This window comes from Vanellus vanellus (assembly GCF_965231255.1).
Source record: "Vanellus vanellus genome assembly, chromosome: 5".
Lineage (NCBI taxonomy): Eukaryota > Metazoa > Chordata > Aves > Charadriiformes > Charadriidae > Vanellus > Vanellus vanellus.
Window position 1 is genome coordinate 68,949,699 of NC_138910.1, and position 19,668 is coordinate 68,969,366.

At 41.2% G+C, this 19,668-nt stretch overlaps 1 protein-coding gene across 1 annotated transcript in view; it reads right to left on the reverse strand.

Moving 5' to 3' along the window:
- Positions 1-3,965: 3,965 nt before the first annotated feature.
- ST6GALNAC5 (ST6 N-acetylgalactosaminide alpha-2,6-sialyltransferase 5) overlaps positions 3,966-19,668 on the reverse strand; it is a gene marked incomplete at both ends in the record, with an annotated part of 75,711 nt that continues 60,008 nt past the window's right edge. Inside the window, 3 exons of the mRNA XM_082484483.1 lie at positions 3,966-4,197; positions 11,638-11,745; positions 17,199-17,608. Coding sequence (XP_082340609.1) covers positions 3,966-4,197; positions 11,638-11,745; positions 17,199-17,608 — 750 coding nt within the window. The remainder of the gene's footprint in view (positions 4,198-11,637; positions 11,746-17,198; positions 17,609-19,668) is intronic.

Consider the following 19,668-nt stretch of genomic DNA (forward strand, 5'->3'; position numbering starts at 1 on the left):
GAACTGGAAACTGCACCTTCTTGCATCAAATACTTTCATTAGTTGGAAATTTTCAGAGTTATTGTGGTACGTGAAAGATTTGTAAAATACTGAAAAGAAACTTCTGCAGGACAGCCATTGCTGTTGAGCCACAACTTCCCACTGTCAGCTCCAGCCTGACTTTGATCTTCCTGTTGCAGGGCAGTAGAGCTAAGCTAGCACAAACCACCCTTTCCTCCGCACTCTCCACATTCCCCTCACCCCATCCCCCAGTGTGTTTCCAGCTATTTTTAGATTATTGTGTCCTTAGAGCTATTTTGGCTAAAAATCACTTCATTTCATATGAAGTTTGCCTGAGAAATAATGCAGGACAAGACCCAAGTGAGCACCTCCTGCAGAATTTTATCAATTTACACTCCTGTTTGTATATGTATGTAATATATGAAATCGCCATTGCGTGTGCTACTGGCTAGAGCCAGGGGAAGCTGTGTCTCTTCTAAAATGTAGTGCTAAGGCTGTAACTTGGTCTTAGAAAGTTTCTTGACCTCTCCTTTCCTCAGCTCCCTTACCCAGGAATAAACAGTATTAACTGGTCTTTCTGAGGTGCTTTAGCACTTTGCATGGAAAGTTTTCTCAAAGTGCATCGTGGTTTTGCTTTGTGTCGCGATGCTGTTAGCCGGGCACCCTGCAACCGCTGTGCCAAAATAACAGAAAGCCACGGTTGTATTTTTCTGTTGTTAGTTGCAGAGGTATTTTCTTTATCATTCTCAATTCCAGTTACACATATCGCAGCATAAGAGCTGTGGTTCTTCAAGATGATAAATAGCTGTGCTTATGAAGCCAAGCATAAAAGCATTAAGGTATGCAAGGAGTTCAGAACTAAAGTAACATAGATCTTAAAACTGCTGATGTCTGTAAACACTGTTTTGCGACAGTTTTTAATATGTGAAATGATGCGTGCTGAAGCTCGTGAATCGATGAAATTATAGTGAAGGGTGTAAGATGACAGCATAAACCAGAGAATGGCAGCAGTGCCTAGTTTGTGCTACTTATCTCTGCTCTGACAGCATTTTCTATCATAAATCTGTTTGGTTTAGAACTAGGCTATAAAACCTTACGTCAGGCTGAAATGTAGCAGGATATGGTGTAGTTCAAAAATTGTGCTCTTACAGAAAAATACAGCAGTAATTTGTAAATTAAAATTACACTAAAAATTATTTACATTTCTTTTGCACTCTTAGAACTTGTGCTTTTTGCACTGGATTTATGTTCCATATAAATCTGTGTGATCAATACTGTTTAAAACTTGCCGTCTCTTTGGCTTCATCAAATTCCTTTTGCAGTGAATTTTATGTATACAGGTGTGACTTACTCTTAGAAAATACTCCTTCATACTTTTTGTAATTAGATGGAGGAACTTGCTGAAACTCCACAAGCAGTTGATGATACTAAAGTGAGGTTTGGGTTTGTTTTGTTTAAAAGACTGGATGTGTACACGGGTAACAAGAACACATAGTTGTTATTATTAACAGGAACTGAAGAAGGAATATTACAATCCTTGTCTTTACTCTGTTAGAAATTGGGAGACCTGATGTCAGTTTATCCCATGTTTCTCCTTCACATTCTTAATGCTTCGTCTGATCTACTTGGTATTGACCAGTCTTGCAGACAGGAAACGAGCACGTGGAGCACAGCCCAGGCTGGCAAGTCCCCACACTTCTACTGAATACTAAAAGTAGATCAGTGTAATCTACTTTAAAATGATCCATTTTTAACAATAACATAACTAAACATTTAGCATACACATCCTGCAGTCCTTGATTAATGGAAAAACTAAGAGCTCTATTTTAGAATGACAAGATCTTTTTATTATTATATCACTAATAAAATAACAAAAGGATGGTGGCATCAGTGGACCGACTGTGATCTGTACCATCTCTTCAGTCACGTTAGAAATGATCTGTAAATCAATTTGACAGAGTTCATCAATTTGAGCAATATATGCTGGATACACGCTCCAGTACACATGCTGAAAGGGATGTTCAAATTACCATTAGTTCAAAATCCATTCTGTTTTTTGTAGAATGTTGTGAAATCAAGTGGAAAGAATAAAACACAGTCAGTGAAAGAGGGAGAGTTAAACACCAGCTGACAAGAGACAGGGTACAAGGACTTGGCAATAGTAGACCTTTGCATTCAGTTTGTATGCTGAGTGGTGTGTACCAGGAAGAACACCGAAAGAAAACTTTTAAGGCAAAATAGGTTATTGTTTCTTGCTCTTTGATAGTGGGGAGGGCTGCAGCAAGGAGAGTGGCTCTTGGAGGCCTGCTGTGCAGGTCCAGGCAGTGTTATGGGGTAACGCTGTATCGCCCCTGACAGGGCGTTCACTTTGTCTCCAGAGAATCGGGATAGCTGTAGGGCAGCTGCAGCTATTGCTATCCAGTTTAGGAAAGAGGAAGACCATGGGTCATAAGTGGGTTTAAATGATGGTGAGTTCGGTCCCAGTTCTACGTGTTGCCTCTGAGGTTCAGCTTCTTGGATTTAGACGTTTTAAGGTAATACCTTTGTTCTAGCTTTAGTAGTTGCCTAATGAGAGACAGTTTTCATCACCTGAGGTATAATGTTTCATGCAATAATTACTCCTACTGATTACTTTGAAGGAATTAGAGATTTAGTATTTGTGAGGCAAAAGGAAAAATAATTCTATAACTGAAATCTTCTTTATTCGCAAGCCAAATGTAACCCAGTAGTTCACACGGTGAGGTTCCACATACAGCACTAGCATTGTCCCCCCACCCCGGTTTGCAGGGACTCACCGTGCATGTGTACTTCTTGAAAAAATTGCCAAGTGTAACTTTGCTCTTTTCAAGGGAAGAGTTTTGTATACGTGGAACTCTTTTCACATCCCAACTTCAGTGCAATCCAGGATCTCTGAGATCAGCGATGATCTTGGAACAGTGGAAGGCAGAGATTTTTGCAGTTGCAGTGTTGTACTCTTTTTGGCCAGTATGGCTGGTATTGTAGTACCTGGTAGCGTAACTTCTTGATTCCAGAAATTTGGTCATGTTGTTTCAAGGCGTTGTTGCCCGGTTTGTAGCGTGTTGCCTTAGGAGGGTTGCTCCCTCAGCCTCTTGCAGGACTACAAGAGGCAAACCAGAACACAACCCCTCCAGCCTTAAGCCGGTCTCTTCACTGAAAAGCATGCTGCTAGAGATAGGGATTTTTTTGGATGAACTTTGCCTTCCTCCCTCCCACCCCTAATTAAAAACCAGCAGCTTGATAGCACAGCAGCAAATGCACATTAATATCAAACAGAATTTTCACTACTGTTTTCATATTAACATGAGATGTCAGAATGTAAAGTTAGCTAGATCTGCACATGGGACCATTCTTGCTGTTAAAGGCTTTAGGCTGGAAAGGAGCCCAAAATTTTTAGAAGAAATGCAACATTTCCAGATCAAATATTAATTACATGCTATATAGAATCATATTTTTCAAACAAATTTTATAAATAAAAAGCTAGGCCTTTCAAACCATCAGCAATATTAATTTTGGATTTGAAAGATTATGAAAGATAGACAACCACATAACTGTGACTTAGAAAAATACTGGCCTAGGTTGCATAAAAAACCTCCATTAAATAAATAGCGTAAGTTTTCACTATGAAAATTCAGTGGCATTGTACTTTAAAAAACTGTAATGAATTAACCATCCGTTAATGATACTCAAGTTGTTCTTCACAAATCACATACACATACAGGAAGTCAGATGGCCAGAAAAGGCTATATACTGGATTAATACAATTTGACAGAAAGTACTCTTGATATGCTCTGCTCCTTCATCGTAACTTCCTGACTGTTGTTGCAGTCATCAGCTGCAAATCCTGTTACCCTTCTCCTCTAGGTCGCCTTGCTGTCCCAGAAGGTCCAATGCCCCGAAGGCTGACGCAGTGGGTGACCGTGATTGCGGTCTTGTGCATTCATCCTTCAGACCACCGGTTTAATCTCAGGGTGATTTACAGTGAGTGGTTCTGGTTTCCAGTCTGGTTGGAAAAAGTGAATATTGAAAGTCCGTGCCCAGTTCTCAAACACGCGTTTCTCTGTGATGAAACGATGATGACTGCCCTTTCGTCCCCGCTCGTGTGAAATGTACATTGTGCATTCATCAGGTCCCAAAGGTTCGTAATAATGATAAGGTACTGAAAGATGATTAGGATCCCTGTGGAAGAAAGAAAATAGATGGAAGCCTGAGATGTTCTTTTTCACTGATTGAAAAGATGCTATCTTTAATAAGCTGATGGGCTCAAATCCACTTTTTCTACCAGTTAAATCAAATTCCTAGGTAGCTATATTTTTCTTGCATATTTAATATATCAGAATGGTGCAAAGGCGTTTTCTTTGCTCTTTCTGTTGCTCTCCTTTAATCCCCTCCTCCCAGTTAAATAAAGGACAGCAGTAGCTCAAAAACAAGAGTGCGCGCTGCAGGGCTGTGTTACTACTTTGAAATTTGAAGCAAACTGCTTAAGAGATTTATATCTAGATTGTGATTTGTAAAAAGCCTTGCAGAGGTATTTACTGAACTGGGGGAAGAAAGGGAAGGGGAAGCTAGAGGGGAGGTGGTTATCTGTGTCACATCAGCTCAGTTGAACATTCCCAGCATGGTGCATGAGGTTCTGAGTGCACAACTTCAATGAGGCTGTCTGCGTGCTGGGTCAGTGGTACGGTCTGCTGTGGCTGGGTTTATAATCAAACATCTGATGCACAAATGAGTTCTTTTTGATTTTACAGTGGCAACTTTCATGTATCTAAGCTAAAAATTAAAACCATTCACCCACAGTATCCTCCTGACCTTGTGAGCCCGTTGGCATTAACCAGCAGGAGATGCAGTACTCACGTGGTGACACATAGGATACGCCAAAGACCAATTAGATATTTAGGATAGAGTTCATTTTAGCAGTTCTAACCTCAATGTTTTGATGTTACAGTCTGTAAAAGGCACATTTGTATCATAATAAGCCGGTGATGTTTTAGTCTCCTATTGTTTTATTCTCTACATTAAACTGTACCCATTAGTTTTACTTTGGGCACGGGCATTTTGGGCTGACAAGAGCCCATACAACCGTCTCTGTCATAAATGCAAAGAGAGAGAGAGCTGTCCCAGACAGAATAACCCAATTGTACTGATCTTCACAGTTGCTACCAACAAACTATTTTCTAGTGGCAGAGAAGTTAATCTAAGTATTACTATTTAGTGAAGCCTTGGACTGTTCTGTGTTAAAGTCTGAGCTGAACAGGACCGTAGTACAGAGCATGAAATCTCACGCAGATTCAGGGCTGTCAACTCTAATACAGAGTTGATTATTTTCATTTTGAGGAGCTAATATTTAAGCTCACTTTCAATTGAATGCATCCACAATCTGTCAGTATTCTGTCCTGGTCATTATTTTTACTGTGTAATTCTGTCACCTACGCAATTCTCTAATTTTTCTTATTTTACCATTATCCATATTGTATATGCAGTGGTAATGTATGATACTGCTGCTGCTTTCCATTTGTACCTTAGATTAACGTTTTAATTCAATCAATCTGGCTTCCTGGTAACACAACACGGTGATCAATCTTACAAGACCAGAATAACAATAAAATTATATTTCTAGAATAAGATGGATTCTAAATTTACTGTATATATTCTCACCGGAATACATAAGAGAGTGAAAAGAAATCCTTCAATACCTCACCTACAGAAAACATATTTATAATGTAAAAACTACCCTTCATATAGAAATTTAATACCTTTTTTACCTACAACTATTAGATCTCAATCTTCAATTATTTTTTTCATATACTTTTTTGATATATTGGACCTCTTTTTATAATCTCTTAAATGAATCATTTGTATGGTTACTGTAAATCTAACAGGATACATTTTAATGTTATTTATTTTGTTCTTAAGAACTACTAAACAAATAGGCCTCTGCCTCTCATTTGGACTGCTCTTCCTTTCCGCACTGAACCTGGATTTTATTCTTGTGTTCTCGAGGGTAAACCTGTATTGCTTGGTGGATATTTACTGCTTTAAAGGTAGGATTAGTAAAGTTGAATTCTTATCTCTGACAGACTTTGAACAAATGCAGTCCCAGGGGAAGTAAGTTAACTGCTCTGGGGCGAGTGCTGCACCGTGAGCCTGCAAGGCCGGTGGCCCCGACACCTCCGGGTACATTTGGTTGGGATCCTCCCTCCACTGCCCCACCTCACCCCTTTTTTTTAATAAAGGCCTGAGTTGGGCTTGCAGGACATAAACTGGAAAAGCAAAAAAGCAGGAAATTAATTGCTGTGAGTCTCTTACCTATTCCTTTGCTGTACGCTGAAGTTAGCGATGGATGATTGTCGTAACTGAAATCAGATTTCTCATAGAGGATCTATAGGAATGCTGGTCTTTTTTTTTTTTCTCCACACAACCCCCAAAGTATACAGGAACAGGGGGTGGGTGGATCAGATGGAGAAAGGAAGGAGAGAAGGCTTGATAGTGGTCCTCTTTCTTCTCCCTCACTCTGCTAACTTATTATTTACCTAGGGTTACACTCTTCTGTTACCTCTTGGAAGCAATGTTTTGAAGCCTGTACCTCCCAGTAGGTGCTTTATCTCGTATCAGTATTCAACCAGTGGATATTTTAGCAATGGATTTCCCTTTTGAAGACAGGGATTCCACATTACATGAGAGGCTCTGAAGCTAACACCAGAGTATCCTAAGTGGATGCCCTTAGCTCCAGGCTGTAACGGGTCACTACATTTTATGCAACATCATGTCAGAAACAGTCCAGAAACACCTGCACAGGGCCTGGCAGGCGAGAGAGGCAGAGGAGCCTGGCCCAGGCGCCCTGCTGGGTTCAGGCATCCCCTGCTGGGTGCTGTCAAGGCTTGTATATATGTCTACTGGCTGAACTGGAGGTGAATTCAATGCAAAAATGAAAATGTTGGTGGCTTCAGACCTCTCCAAGACTACTCTTACAGCTGACTAAGGCTTTGAGGGTAAATTCCAAATGTTCTGTTTTGGATTTAGGAACTCTGAAAGGCAGTTAGGTACCTAGGACATTTTGCCTGAAGTCTTTCTCCTTCCATGGGAGTTCTGGATTCCCCCTAGACTGCATCCTAGTAAGGTTTGGATTTGAACTCTGGCTTGAGTAACTACCCCATAACCCAAATTAACTGTACTGTGTTATCTTCTAACTCTGCAATTAGCTTGTGTCACCAGCAAATGAAATGCATGAGTAATTTCTATACGGAAATTGCTTGCCACCTCATTTATTAACATTAAAACAGATGCTGTTTTATCACTGACTGATACTGGACATTAATCAGTATTTTGTCAGACTTTGCATGCATATTAATATCACAGCTGGGAGGAATCTAGGAAAGTTCCTCTGTAAAATCTACTATACTTCCTGCCTAATAGCCTGCCAGCACAGCAACCGTGCAAGTACGTGTACCCAACGGCAGTCATCTACTGTTTGCCACTTCAGTGCACATTTTTCCACAGATGGTATCCACCCACAGTGAAAGCTGAAAACACAGCAAACGGGGATTGCCTCAGAAGAAACAAGGCAGAAAAACAAAACCATCCCGTATCACATTCTTGTCAACCTCTTCCTTTAGAAATGACGAGCCGTCATAAATCAACCCACTAAAACTATATGTACTCACACGCTTTGTAAAATAATTTGTATTTTGAAGGGTGAATAAAGTTTCATTAATATGTTGAGTGATGGGCAAGGTGCTAGGACTATGAAGGTTTCTGGGTAATTTCTTGCCTTCTATTCCCATGATCCCGTTTCCTTGACCTCCATACCGGCCCTGTTTTCCAAAACATTTATGCATTTTGTTATTAAGGGAATGAGGCGAGATCCAGGCATATGGACCAAAGGGCATGACTGTCTCCCACAAAGTTTACAATCCTGTGAGCTCCCCTTCTTCCATCAAGCACCTCGTAAGTCCCGGGAAACAGAACTAGCAATAACTGCTTCTTTGCACTTGATTTAAACCACTTGAAAGTGGAGAGAGGGAGGTAAGAAAACACTAGATTTAAAAGCTGTACCCAAAGGAATAAATTAAAGGATTTCAAATGCCAATTTGCAGGCAAATTATCACAGATGGGAAATGGCCTGGCAGTCAGACGAGGATTCTTATAGGAAAATGATCTGGCTCTGTAATTGGAGCAAAAATTATTCATATTAGTTAAAATAAGGCTCAGAATTAAGCTTTAAGTTTCTATGAGTTCCAGAAGGTCCATGAAGAGGAGGGGGGGTTAAAGAGAGCTCTTCTCACTAACACCCTGAGTTTTCCTTGTGTGCATGAGCACCCAGAGATATCCGCAAGGAACCAACCTCTCGCTCCTGCCGATACTCCTGTGCGCAGAGACCGGAGTTATTACAAACTTCATTAAGGCTTGTCTGGGTCTTTCCCACCGATGCTCCTGAGCAGCCACAAAGAAAGGCAGCAGCGTTGCGGTGCCTTTAGGAATTGTGGTGCTACCTGTGCACTGCAGTCTGGCTGCTGATGGAGGGAGGCAAGAAGGAAACCCTTAACGTCCCAGTTCAGGAGTGAGCCCTGTGTGTGTGGCAGGCTGCCAAAGGCAGCTCAGAGAGGGGAAGTGCTTCCCATCTGGGGTGCTAGTTTGCTCCAGCAAAGGCTGGATTGGATCCCTGGGCACTGGAAAAAATACAGCAAGATGGCTTGTCTTTCTGGCGGCAAAAGAGTGAGAGGTGCACACGCTCTCCGAAATCTCTGCAATGTGCTTGGAAGCACCATCTTTCATCTTATTCTAGAATGTGCAAGTCAGATGTATTTAACAGCATGAGAATGATATCAAAGCCATTAACCCTTACTACAGCATAAATCTGTAGCAAAGGGATTCGATATTACATATAGCTTTGCTGTAAAGTACTAGAAATTTATAATAATCAGGTCACCAATTCCAGTTCAGCTATAAAAATCAATGTCCGGTGAAAGTAAATAGAAATGAATCTAAAACACGTTGTCGCAATTAATAGTGAGAAATCTTTCAGTCTGTACTCCAGACTCCCTCACTAGACTATTTTTTCTACACGGTTGGAAAGCAATTTGGTTAATGATCTTAAGCTAATAATTTGTAGCAGAATCAACAGTGTGATATTCACAATACCTTTGAGATGTCCTTCACGTTACAGATGTGATACTAATTTAGTTCCATGACAGTGATCACCCACACTCATTACTTACTCCACAAATTAATACTTAAAAAATAATGGGTATCTGCTGAAGTTGTAAATTTGATGACATTAACTTTGAATAGAAATAAGGAGTGTGCTGGTTTCTTTTTAAATCTTAATGATTGCTGTGCCACTAAAGTACCTGTACCATCTCACACACACGAGAGAGGGAGGGTGGGGTTTTTTGTTGTTTTTATTTTTGGTTTTTCTTTTTTAAATGGTAGACTTGTATTTTGTCTGACTGAAAACCAGGAAATATGGCTTAAAATTACAAAGTATTTCTTTATTTCTGCTGTTCTATTTTATTAGTCTGATTTCTTTGAAAGGAAGCACTGTTTTGCTCTTCAGCCACTCATTAAGACGTTAACTAAGAAGGTTAACTGTATTTATGGTAAGAGTTTCCTTTCACAGATCTTCATGGATAGCTTCTTCCACGCACGGCAACTACACTTTTCCACTGCATCATCTGGGGTATAAGCCTGAAGTAAAGATACTTTATATTCTTTTGAGTAAGAGGTGACCTTTTCCCTTTTTTTATGACCTCGTAAGTGTACCTTCATGTTAAGATATTTTTATGCAGGCTGTGAGCATTATTACATCTGTCAATGGTAGGATTGATTACAGCCTTTCTTGTGTTATAATTTAGTATTAATATTTGATTTCAGTGTACCAATTCTATGAAGGTCTTTCTATGGTTTCAGTGACAATTTTAGCCCCTTAAAAACAGCTGGTTGTTTATTTTAAGTATGTGTATCTAAACTAATCTGACTTTGCCTGAGATGTTAGGACTGAGCATTGCTTCACAGTGAATTGGTGTCTTCTGCATTTTTACATCATCAGTTTATTTAAGAATTACTTCCATGTGCTAATAGAATACAGCCACTTCTGGAGTAAGACAGACCAGCCACTTACAGAAACTGGTGTGTCTTGGCCAACTGAAATGACAGGGGAACTGAAATGCTGTGCTGTCGAAGGTATTTATGTTGTCTGGGATATCTGATCTAGTTTGTTATTTCCCTTGGAGAATTCATGATGAAATCTGGCAGTACATCACAGCATTTATCATCAGTGCTTTGTTATAATTTGTAGAAGTTCTTACAAAGTGGAATTTAGTGTTGACATTTTATATTGTAATTTCTTCAGGGATTTCTACTATGTGACCAGGACAAATGCAGATTCCTGAATGATCTTTTTCAGTGCTCAGAAGAAAGTCAAGGCAGTCCTGTTCTTTGATAGATGAGCTAACCTGTCACTGCAGCCTTGCTCCCCTTGCCCCTGAAAGGCATCTCAAATTAGTCAGGGAACCAGACTTCAGTGAGATCACTAAAATTTGCGACAGAAAATTCAAGCAAGTATTTCTTAGTGAAAGGGATTCATGAGCCGGTGATGAAACATTCCACTGATGCTGTTGTTCCAGACTGCCAGTACCAGCTCTGTGCATGGCTGGGCCACCTAATGGTGCGCGTGGGATCGGGGCTGGGTGTGGGCACATACCCAGATGTTTCGGAAAGGCCAGGGTGCTAGGCCTAGTAATGGACGGACAGGTGATATTTGAGCATCAGCATAAAGACTGCTGATGTAAAACAAATTTGTAGAGTTTATACTGGAATCGGTGCTTTGCCTCACGTGGCTAACGTGATTTTGGTCCAGTACCAGAAGTCCTGAAGACTGCTTCCCTCTATCACTGATCCACAGTGGGAAACCTTAACCAGCGCCGTGGGCCTGAGTCCTGAATGTGGCTGGAGGCACCACGGAGCCGTAAAATGCACACCTGCTGTTACTTTATACAACAGCATGAAGGCATCACATAGCTTGCACTGGCAAAATACCTATGCTGTATCCACCACTTGTGCCCCACACCCTGCATGACCCAAATGGGGCATTACAGGACTGATAATCTATTCTGATATTCCAAATTCCGGGGTTTTTTTGGTAGGGATTATTTAGGAAGCTATTTTACTGGAAGACTGGGATTCATGTGACAGACATACAACATTGATTTGAGTTGTGTAGAAAGTTCAATTTAGAAGCTAGTCACTGTGAGAACTCTGTTCCTCTATTAACTGAGGGGGGAAACTTTAAAAACAAATTAAAAGTAATGTTTTCCAGTACTTCTTTTTTGAGATTAATTTCATGCCAATTATTGCATTACTTTTAGCTGATAAATATTCAGAGACTAAAAGAAACCAACAAGATGGATTAACTCTCCCACACTACAAACAAAATTTCTAAATATTTTATAGAACATAATTAAATGCTGTTTGTTGTTTTCAGAATCAGATCTTGGTACATGTTAATTAATTGCTTTAAGAGGGCTGAAGACATGTTGCAGAGAAAAAAAAATTAAAATATTCAGATATTTATCTGTAACATTCAACCTTGTTGGCTAATAATGGTTGCAAAATAAATCCTACCTGCAGAAATCCGGTGGCACCATGCCATAAACATTTATCCTGTCACAGAGCTCTAACGCGATAGTCATTGTGAACCAGCCCGTGCTAAGCCAAGTGTTGGATATCTTCCTGAAAGCAAAAACATAATTTAAGTTTCTAGGCTGACAAATAATTCTTGAGATATCTGAAGCAATTTCTGAGCATTTTTTTTTTATTCTTGTGAAAGGTTATGAAAATTGGGCAACCAAGGCTACTTTGCTCATTCATCTTTTAATGATTTTTGCTAGTGTCTTCTGTCAGTGGACTAATCTATGCAGAAACTGCCCTTGCTGTAATTAATTTTGGGCACGGCAATGTTAATATTTAGCTGACCTTTTAGTGAGTTTACCTTAAGTGACTGAAACTTCATGGCCTATATTTATATTCTTCCGCTAGTAATCTATACACATCTATAATCACCTAATGGAGCTTACACGCTAAGTGCTCAGGAAGCTGCATCACCGGGGATGGAGAGGGCTGCTTAAAATGCTGCCTCCCACAGCATACAGAGGAGCCTGTCTGCTGGAGCAACGTCTGGCCTCAAGTGCTCGGTCCAACCATCTTTCCTCCCACCCCATCCATGATTTGGTTTCTAGAAGCTCCCAGCCACTCACTGTGACTGCTGGCAGAAAGCTCTGTTAGCTGCAGCTGTGCTTGTCCCTTAGCCAGCCTGGGAAACCTTCATCCCAGGTGCTACCCCTCTGCCTGCCCCAAGTCCCATCCTGGCCTGGTGGGACCTCGGAATAGGAATGATGGTGCTGGGAAGGGAGCCCTCTAAGGCAGCTCCTTTCCTGGCCTTCTCTGCAGGCTGGGAGAAATCTTAAAAAGAAGCACAACTGATCCCAGCATTATTTATGCAAAATAGGAGGTATCTCCATGTAACTGCTCCCAGATGTCAGAGATTTACAAGCTGTGCTTAAATTTTGTTGTATCACAGGTTCTTATCTGCAAAATGGCAACAGTAACATTTCCTCTTTCCAGCATTTGCTTGCCATTGCTGTTTAGTGTGTAAGACCTGGGTACAACAATGGTTACTGGTTGCCTGGCATGCACGCTGAAAGTCCCAGTCCGGTGTGAAGTTCCTGCACCGTCCCTATGCCTGGGGAGAGCTGGCAGTCTTGGAACAGGAGGGTCAAGGAAATGCCAGCAAGGAGCAGGTCTTAGAAGTGTCAGAAATGTATATTTAGGGGAGCTGTACAGGACCAAGTCAGTCACCTCTCAGAAATGGAGGCATGCAGTTGGGTATCTGCTCCAGAGAAAACGAGCTCACTCAAAGGTCTCCTTTCAAATGCTGTTAAAGAAGGAGAGAGCAGGTCTCCCCAACGGCTCCTCACTCAGCTAGACAAGCCCCACAGGAAGAAGTTCACGCGTGTGTCATCTGCGTCCCCAAAAGGCCTCAGGTTCCTGATGACAGCGTGTCGCGCTGACTGGCTCTCCTTTATCTCTTACCAAAGCTGAGGCGCTGTCAGAGCAAGTGCAGGCTCTTGGGTGGCTTGTGGGCTGTGTCAGATTGTACTAATATGGAACCGACATTAACTCCATTCCACCACACCTACATCTGCCTGACACCTGCAAAATGTTGTAACCCCCCCCTCAAAAAAGCACAGCAGAGACCATGAGGTTCTCATCAGAGCAGTCACCTGGGAATCCCAGGTCCTGACCCCAGTTCAAGGCCATCTTTTGCAGTTTACCCAGTGACAGCGGAATGCACAACAGTCCTGGAAGCAGGGCCCTGAAGCCACAACAGCCACTGCAAGCAAGTGCCAGCGATCGCCAATATGGAACTCAGCAGGCAAGAGCCCACCATGCAGCTTCCCAAGCTAATGCTGAACAAGTAGGTGACCTACAGGGCAGTAGGAGGGAGATGTTTTGTGTCCCTGCCCAGGGCAGGTGAGGCTGGAACTAGATGATCTTTAATGTCCCTTTCAACCTAAAGTATTCTATGATTCTACAATTCTATGATTGAGGAATGCCTTGTGCAAAGGTTTCCCATTTCCTCAGTGAATTAGAGTATTGCAAAGAAAAAAAAAAAAGTGATGGTATCAATGCTGGGTGCTTAAAAGGCACTTCTAAACGTTCTTTAACCAAAAATGCCTGAAGGATGCTGGGGAGCCTAGCTAATTGGTCCTGTCCTTTGTGGGTCACCTGGTAACGTATGAACTCCTGAAACGTAGGTTTTTACTGCTCCCTGACATACGGACTTCCAGGCTAAGCTAGGATTGGAGAATAACATGATTTAAGCATCTCATTAGTTCCAATTACGGAGCCTTATTTGTTTTCTGAATTTGCACTTAAGCTTGGGGGGGTGGTGGTGCAATTTGTCACAATGTCATAGCTGGGTCACAAGCTCAGTAGAGGCCTTCAGGCACTGCAACGATACAAAACAGTAAATAATAATTTTTGGATCAAAATTATTAGGAAAGGGAAAGCCAGGGAAAAGCCTAAAAAAATTTGCTTTCCTGCCACTTCAGAGTTTCTGAGCCTATGAATTGCTAGGTAATTCAGGAACGTGTTCAGGCTAAGAATACCTCGGTGCTTGCACAAGGCCCCTGTTTTAGGTACCTAAGCCCTGACATTCCAAAACCCAGGGAGCAGTTCCATCTAGACCGTGCCCGAAGTGGCTGGGCTTTGCACAGGTCAGGCAGCCTAGCTCGGCTGTCTGCTGCCTTAGTTTTCTTTTTGCTTACGTGCATTTACGCTGTAATTGAGTGTTTGCAATAAGTAAGAGAATAACTGAATTTAAATAAAGAAGCTTAAAAGCTAAACAACGCAATAAAAATTTAAAAACTTACTCAAGTACCACTTTGGCCTCTTTAAATACTTTGTCTGTAGAACAGCAATATAGAAACAGGGTTACAGTGTCTTGCCTTTTCATAATACATCTGAACAAAAGTCTAACAAAAGAATACTGTTTTTATACCTAATCAGCTGTAATGAAAGAATATGAAGAACTGTCATGTGCTTATTAGGGGAAATTATCAGATATTCTTTTATACGATGAACTAACACACGGTGCTGATAATTCTGTAGTGCACACTAAATTACAATTAAAGGCCTTTCTGCTCCACCAAAATCTCATTTATAATCTCTATGGAAATACTCTTCCTGCAGTTATTTCATTTATGCTTCCTTTATCTAATTACTATAATATTGGTTCTGAATCATATTTTCTTAATGTACCCTTATTCAATTATAAAGTTATTTTCAAGTACAGTTACTTTATAATACCACGTATATCGCTCTGCAGCCTTTGTCATTCACTATACTATTTAACTGGCAATGTTTTCTGAAGATTTCCCTTCATTTCAAAATCAGCTTTTTTTCAAAAAGCACAATACATCGAATTACCTTTTTTTCTCATCATTTTCAAGACAGAAATGAATGGTTTGATTATTGCAACCTTGCAATCAGGCTCCTCTCTCCCTCCTTTGTTTTTTGCAGGCAGTAATGTCAAGAGCTCAGCAGAAACCTCCCAGGGAACAGCAACATTCTGGGCTGTACAATATTCTGCTCCTGCCCCCACAGCTACATAAATTTTCTTTCCTTACAAATTCCTTCCTACCCATGTTTCTTTTCATCTTCCCTCTCTTTTTTCCGTGCTGCCTATTCATTTATTTTCATCTCCCGTTTTAATCTCCTTAGTCCTTCAAGTATGCTGTATGTGCCCTCTAAAGGAGCGGTTCATACACAGCAGAGCCTGTAATTTCTTAAAAGCACCAGGACCTGTTCACGAGGCTGAATTTTGTCCAAGTGCCCTTGATTCACACTGGGAGTTCAGGGTGCCCGTGACTGAGTCCACTATAAACTTGTTATGATGTCATTAACGTCTCAAACGCCTTGAGAATATTTCAGGAGCCAAAACCGACCCCGGTGCCTGTGCAGAAAAAGAAACGCTTTAATTGTATGCACAGCTATAGGCCTCCTGCTCCGGATGGGTGATGCGGAACCAGAAAGAACAGCTTGTCTGAAATTGCACAGCCAAGTGTCAGGAAAGGAATGGGACCCTGGGCTCCCCACGGCAGAACTGGCCGGACTGATGCAGAGGAGGTAAACTGCTCCTCAAAACAGGGGGCTGCCTGTGGTCTTACACTGAAAGAGCAACCCAGGGAAGGAGGAGGGAGTGTGCCTTCCATGCGTACAGGGTCTGACCCTTAGGGCTGATGATGGCCTGTTACAGTGCAACTACAGCTTTGTTAACTTCATGCCTTTGTAAATACTGGGCATACAGATAATCCTTTGCAATTTTCTTGAAGGGTTCAAATGCTTAATTCACCTTTTCATGTCGCCCTACTCAGGGTGAACAAAGCTGGGAAAGACAGTAACACATCCAAACTGGCAGGGTACCTCCCCTTGTTACCCTTCCTTCCCGTTCTGGCAGATACTTAAAAGCACCGATTTGAGGTTGAAGAGAAAAGGACCCTTAACGGTAAGAAACCGACCAAGTTACTGTGTGCTCCAGTGTTAGCGTGAATCAATCAAGAACTTGGAAACGTAGTTTGATCCACTGTAACTGAACAGAGCTCTGCAAGCAAACCACGTGGGGTATGACAGGCAAAGGCAGCAAACGCAAAGCACAGATAGAGTCACCATCAGCTAAGAGGGTACAACAGTTTCCTCTAACACTGGTTCTGCCTCTGTTGTGCAGACCAGAAAACAAAGTTGTGCTCGAGTCCTCCCTGTCCACAGGAGGATTGAGCCTAGCTCCAAGCTTTGGTGTGTCTGTATAGTATTTGTGAAGCTAGTAAATCTCACCATGAGTTACTCCACGATAAACCTAGCTGGTCGTCTGTACCTAAGCGGGGACCCTGCTCCATTTTTACAGCAGCATATTTAGTAAGTAAAAAATAGTTCATTAAAAAGAAATGTATCTTTTGCTAGGAAGTCTTCGGTTTAAATGCCCACTTGCAAGCGTTATATGTGAAAATGCTCAAGTCCTGCAGTGGGTCACTTATTAAAAAAGTGATTTGAAGATCAGCCTACAAGTCATAAACAGTCGTCTCGTCAAGATGTAACTATCATAATAACTTTCCTTTTCCCAGTTGGAAATACAAGATGAACTGTTCTGAAGCACCTAATGTATGACTAATGTTTATTTGTTTTACAAGAAGCTTTACAGCTGCAATGTTCCAAGAATGCTTAAATTCAATAAACAGCTATTATAATTCACTGAATGGTGGCATTTCCTCTAGAAGAAAACATAACCTATCCATTCTGATTTTTCAGAATCAGTAAAAAAACTTTCACACATATTACCCCAAAGTGAGATTTAAACAGCTCCTGCTTCCTTGGCTGTATAAACAGTACATCCAGATTCTGGTATTCTAAGTTGATGAGGCAATATTCCATACAAATTATTTTGATGCATATTTTTTACTTATGTTACAAGTGATGTTATTTGGCATGTCATACCATATTACAGCTCATGAGGCAGAGGATTTAATGGGTGTGATGGGCCCTCTGAGCAGATCTGAAATTGCTATATATAAACTACGTTATTTTACTACTGAATGACATCCCCCAAATGTATCCACATAAGTTCTCACCTGTCTTTCCCAGTTTCCCGTTTAAAAAGGTCATCAAATTGAAGCATCTTGTGGCGAGAAATCATATATGCTTTTAATTGAGGCAGTATCTGGTTCATCAGCTGCAGGTTATTATACACCAAGCCTTTACCATCTCTCCTCATGTAGCTGCTGGGACCCCAGAAGATAAACACAGCACCATGGCTCATATTTAAGAGTTCATTGCGATTTCGCAAAATCCTCTGAATACTGGAGTGTGCAATGACTCGAAGGCTCGTTTTGTTTCCAACATCTTTTCCATAACCTCGAGTAGGTGCATCATTCATTCGTATTACGCACTCTGTCTCGTCGATTCTGTCACCTTGTTTACTTCCCAGAAGGTGTCCAGAGCTGGTTACCAACGCACAACTCTTGCAGTGCATTTTTAAAGGCTGCAAAGACATACATACTTCAAAATTAGCTGTAAACACCTTCCCATTCACTACACGATAACTATATTTTACACGTACACGGCGTATTTTACAGCAAAAATCTCAAGAGGACTTTACATAGATCTTGCCCAGCAGTCTTCCCAAACAACCGGGGACACGTTACCTGTACATTTTGTAGATGGGGAAACTGAGGTGTAAGTCTATAGCCCTTAAAGCCTTAAGCCCACTGTTTAAATCCTCCTTTTTACTGCTGCGTCATATACAGTAATCACAGCAGCTTCTATGCTGTTCCCGGCTGTATAGAATTGTACTTCCACTTGTCATAAATGAGCTACATTGGAGTATTTTTGATTCTCCCTCTTCCAGATTTTTTTTCAGGAAATAATCAATTGTAAGTCCTCATAAGCACAGGTGTGAATAGCTTTTCACCCTTGGGGTCAGAACATTTCGCTAAGGGAAGAGGGTTAGACCTCGGTCCAATCCTTCCATGCTACCTCCAAGTTGGTGCCGTGACCACTGCAATGCTCTTGTACCTCCTTTGTGGTTCAACAGTCAGAGGTGGTCATTAACGTCTACGTATATTTTACATGACAGTGAGTTAGCGCACTGAACTTTTTCTAGCTTGTCAGGTCATGTTTAAAAGTTACACAGTAAAACGGGACAGGAGGGGCCTGTTCAGTGAGTGTCTGACCTAATGGAATCAGGAGAATAAAACAAGCTTTCATGAAAACGAAAATGCATTATAAATCACATTACTGAAGTATGCCACCAATGTAGATATCAGTAAGTGCAGTACGTATCTGCTACTCAGCATGAGAACTAAAAAGGGGCAAAGGGTTAACAGTATCCCTAAAGTGCTTATTTCTAACAAGAATACAGTAAGCCGGGAGGTAAAGACTGTTTGAAGGTGTGCCTCAGTAGCCCTCCATGAAACAATATCTTGCACCATTTAAGACCAGTAACATCAAATTACAGAACATACAGAGTGTGTATCTTAATATTTCTTTGCAAAAAAAGGTAAACAAACTGAACTGGTTGCTCACTGGTCTGATTGTCTTTGGAAGGCCATTTTGGTTCATGGTCATTTTGATCTACTGATCTTTTTCCCTAAGGTTGTCTAGCAGAATTTTATTTTCATCATTAGCCATCAAGAATGGCATTCCAGTATCTTCTTGGTAAGTAACAGGCTTGTTTAATTCCAGAGGCTCCAAATCAGACACACAACATGCTGAGGGCAGTCATCTCCTGCACTGTGCCACTGGCCCGATCCTGTAGGAGGCCCTACCGAGGAGGTGACAGTATTCATTGGCTCTGAAGAGCGCTAGCAACCTAAACCCATCTTTGAAAGTGAGGGCCTCAGCACCTCGAGATCAAACCCTGTGGCTCTCCACGGCAGCTCGTTGTTCACGCCATTACAAACACAGCCAGCGTGTCTCCAGGTGTAAACTTCGTGGGCTTACTAGCAATGAGGAGAAGCTATGATGGCATATAATTACACTTAGTATTAACTACATGTATGTAGGAACCAAATGACTAAATCAGCATGCTGTGAGGCACAGCTTAAAACTCTAAAGCTGAGAAGAAGACATAACGCAGGTTTGAGATAATCTGAAGCCCCTGTTTGGAAATGTTTTGGCCCCTAGCATTTGAAGGGGGTGTTTTACTTGAGTAACTTGTTTTTCATTTTGAAGGTAGTAAGTGGTTGCAGTCCGAGCTTTTTTTCTATGAGAATAGCTAATGAATTATGAAGTGCCTTTTAATTAAAGACAAAATAACTAAACTATAAAATTTGCATAACGATACAACCAGTAAGCTTTGTATCTCCGGCTTCCCCAAACAACAAAGTCCCTTTTCTTTCACATATATGGATTGTAATCCAGAGCTAATGATATGGGTAGAAATGTTCATGCCTTTGTGAGCCAAGGTTCCTAATGCAGTATTTACATGCATTTTCCTTTAAGCTTTCATCTGCCACTTTGATGAATTACCTAGCAAAAGGCTCTAAGGTGAACTAGCTGCTCCACCATCATGCTTGGGAAAGCAAGATGAAGTGCTAATGA